We start from the raw sequence: 3,932 nt of genomic DNA on the forward strand, positions 1-3,932 counted from the left end.
TCTGGTTAATCATTTCTTCATTTATTAGTTGTACAATTATGAAAAATAATAATCATAAAAAGACTGGAAGCCCTAGATTATTTACAATATTTTTTCTTTGTTTCTGTAGTGCGGTCGCTCAGAGTTCTTTCTCACAGTCCGTTTTCAATCGTTGGGTATCATGATATGTTGAACTTTATAAGACACAGTCCTTTTCCTCTTTACAACATATGTGGCAAAAAAAATTACATACATACATATACATATATAGATATATATATAGATATATAGATATCTATAAAAGCAAAATCATTCAAGTATCAAAATACAGACTGCTAGAGATTAATTTACAATCCAATATTGTTCTCATCATCATCATAGTCATCATCAATATCATCAGAATAGTCCCATTGTACTACACATGATCCTTAGCAAATGTGCAAATGCGAAGATGGGACCAGGTTGATGGCTGCAGGTGCTAACATCAACCAGCTGAAGCCAGTGTACCATATTGAGTGTACCATAACTAGTCAACATACCAACAGAGGCTCATCACTAGCTGCCCACAGAGTACCCAAAACAGTCTAAGTACCAGGAGAGATACCGTATGGGGAGAAAATGCTGTGTATATTATTGTACCTAAACTCTTACATGACTGGTTTTGTGGTTTGACTAGTTCAAAATTAAATCAGAAATAAAGTGAGGGGGAATAAAATGCAATCAGTAGGACTACCTCCTAACACCAGCCTGGTCATATAGTATCCAGCATCAGGACAGTTAAAACGTACAAAAAGACACAATACATTATTATTTTTATCAAATAAAAGCCATTCACCCTGTTTAAATATGATCTGTAGTGTCAGTTTAACAGCCCTCCAAAATTCCTCCCACACACTATTCCATTATTTATCACAGTTCTGTATGTTATGAATGAGAGAAATTAAGATAACAAAGAGATGCTTTGATGTAGCTGACCTGGTGCTTGGATGGATGGACAGGACAGAGCCTGTGAGTGAACTGCTGCATCTCACATTGTAATCATTCTACCCAATTGTAACCTTGTGAGTATAGCATACCGAGGACAACTTTAATTCATTCTATCTAATTTTGTCTCCCATTTCCCATAGGTATTTCACTGAGATATTCAGGTAGGATCTCGATTTCCTCTGCTCAAAAAACTATAATTTATGTTGATTACTATCACTGTCAGAGTAGCTTAGCGTAGCCCTCAGTGAAGACACATTTAAGTGTATGGGACAGGCCTCTGAGGAGGAGTTGTTTGAGGTGCCAATCTAGAGAGGCAACCATTTTCACCTCTCATGGAATAGATAAACAAGTCACAAAATGTCTGGGAAAAAACAACAACTGGGAACTTGTCACTCTCGTACCCATAGATAGAACACACGGTTTGTCTGAACAGCATTCAATGGACTGTAAAGGATAAACATGTTTTAATTTTTAACCAAAAACAGAAAAGGAGGGATGTTGAAGTTGAGTGCTTCACAATGAAAGAGAGACACGTACCGAACAAACACCCACCTTTGTGATCTCTAGATAACTGACCAAGCTTTGACATAGAGTCCATTGTCCAGTATATGTAAGTGGATGCAGTGAGGGTGTTGGTTGGTTGGGTTTACTGCCTGGTGGCAGTCAGTCACACAGTGGTCAAAGGACAGGACAAGGTGGAAGAAGCCAGTAGCTGACTTCCTGTCTGTCTGATACAGAGCTACAGCGCTGACCACTGGAGCTGAAGAAGTGGAGGATGAGGAGGCGGCAGAGAGCAGGTAGGGCCTTCCTGGTGTATGCAAGCACGACCCCCAGTGGGTTGAGGGGTGCATGGAAAGTGGGCCTGGCCTTTCTCTTGGTTCCAAAAGGGCATCCTGCCCCACAACAAAATACCATTGGTCTGGGCACACCTGACCTCTCACTCTGGCTGGGTGTCTGGCCTTGTAGTCAGCTACATGGGAGAGAGACACACACCAACACAGCACTGGGATTAAAATAATGTAAAAACATGACTGAGCCAACTGAAAACAAAATGGAGGAGATATAGAAATGATGGATTTTTCTAGATAATGATCAACTGCCACTTCAATGTTAGCACTCTGAATATTGACTGAGGCAGGGTGGATTCTAAATCAAACACAGACAGCCAGCCATTAATGACAACGTGAACATCAAGAAGGCATGAGTTGTGAAAAGGAAGGAAAGGAAAGTCCCCCATTCCGCTGTGTTTTAGTTTCCACAGGCATTCAGTGGGTTGATTGGGTCTTAACACTATTTGGAATATGGCGATGAGTTTGAATTTAGATTGATGTGAACAGTGATTTGAACACTTAATGCGCTGAACCTAGCAAAGCAACAGTATGTAATGCTGTACTTTTAATATGTCTATATGTAGAATCAGTGCCTTGCCAAGCTAATGCCTTCCTCTTTCAGTCCATTAAGACGTGCTTGGATTGTGAACAATGTTGTTCTTTTTTTAACGTACTTCATTTAGCTCTCTTCCTCTTCATTAAGGTTACTGGCACTAATCAGCTCTATATTGATTGATGAACCAGCTAGGCTGGGTTATTACCCTAAGACCTTCACCCAGGTCTATTACGGGTGGCTAGAGCAGAATTCATGCATTTTGGCATCTCTTTGGTTCCTACTCTATTAAATGAACAGTCAATTCAATTTCTCCTCATATCATCTTGGATGCACACAATATTTGCCCAGCATCCAAGCATTCACAAAAAGTGCTCAGATATTAAATCAAAGTCATCTCAGTCATTAACAGAGAAAGGCATGCTCAAATAGATGTCCCACAAGTCTGTCTGTCTAGGTAGGACACTATATTCTGTGTGAGCCTCTGTGTCCTATCCTGCCCACTGTCATTCCCTAACAAAGGCCCTATCAACGTTACCTCCATTAGTTCCTATCACAGTGCTGGACCCTAGCCTCCTTTGGCAGTCTGACACAGAGGGCCAGTTTTCCCAGACAGTTTCCGGTAAACCGACACAGAGTGTAAATAAGTCTGACAGGATACGCATGAATGTGCCCTTCCCCCTGTTAACCCAAATGGACTAATCCCAGGGGGGATGGGTTTAGGGTTTAGTCCTGTGCAACAGCGTTGTCTTCCATCCCCTTGCAGGGAAACAGGCAATGTTCCTACTAATGTGCGTAGAGCTAGAACAATGGAACAGTGAGTCTCTTACAGATTCTTCTGGAAAACAATGTTCATCCAGGTAGGTGATCCTTGGCTGTAGAGAATCATATATTTTTTTTCTGAGCACTGGAGTCAGGAGATTATTGTTCAGAAAACAAGGAGGGAAAGTTCTTCAAGAGCGCCTCACAGTGGCCGTCGCCTGGTAAAGCAGGAAAAGCACCCAGAGGAGAAAACAAGATTGATGAGTAAAAGGAATGAAAAATAAAAGAGGGATATATAGAAGGAAAAATTAAGGATTGTCCTAAGAGAGCTTGGGGGATAGTAGTTTGTGAGTAAGAGGGAAATAGGAGTAGTGAGAAGTGGGAAGGTACTGTAGGTAAAATGGAGATCGCTACCACTGAACAACCTTAATCAGTGACTTGTGGATTACATGAGCTGTCTTACACACATCACAGCTACTGTACTGGAACTGTCAGATAATGCCACTGAGCATACTAGCATTTGTAAATGCTACAAATAACAGCACCATACATTACCAAATTTAAAGCAGGGCTAATGCAGTGCCAATGTGAATGTGAGGGAAGCACAGGGTTCATGAGAAAACAAAACAGAGGGAAGGTTGTAGAAGGATAAGGTCTCATGCTTCTTGGTCACAAAGGCTAGAGGAACTACAGTAAATGCCTCGGAAAGGTTGAGGATTGCTTCACAATCATAGAGCAGGTTAGAAGGATTCAGGGCCCAGTAGTTGGCAGCACTTATTAATCAGAGGGAAGAAGCAGGGTGTACGTGTTCCAGGTAGGAG

At 41.4% G+C, this 3,932-nt stretch overlaps 1 protein-coding gene across 1 annotated transcript in view; it reads right to left on the reverse strand.

Annotated features, from left to right (window-relative positions):
* LOC311148236 (ankyrin repeat and SAM domain-containing protein 1A-like) overlaps positions 1-3,932 on the reverse strand; it is a gene marked incomplete at its 3' end in the record, with an annotated part of 125,938 nt that continues 122,006 nt past the window's right edge. The window contains exon 26 of the mRNA XM_084185133.1: positions 1-1,936. Coding sequence (XP_084041259.1) covers positions 1,933-1,936 — 4 coding nt within the window. The remainder of the gene's footprint in view (positions 1,937-3,932) is intronic.

The sequence above is a fragment of the Coregonus lavaretus genome (genome assembly GCF_964263955.1).
Source record: "Coregonus lavaretus genome assembly, chromosome: 20".
Classification (NCBI taxonomy): domain Eukaryota; kingdom Metazoa; phylum Chordata; class Actinopteri; order Salmoniformes; family Salmonidae; genus Coregonus; species Coregonus lavaretus.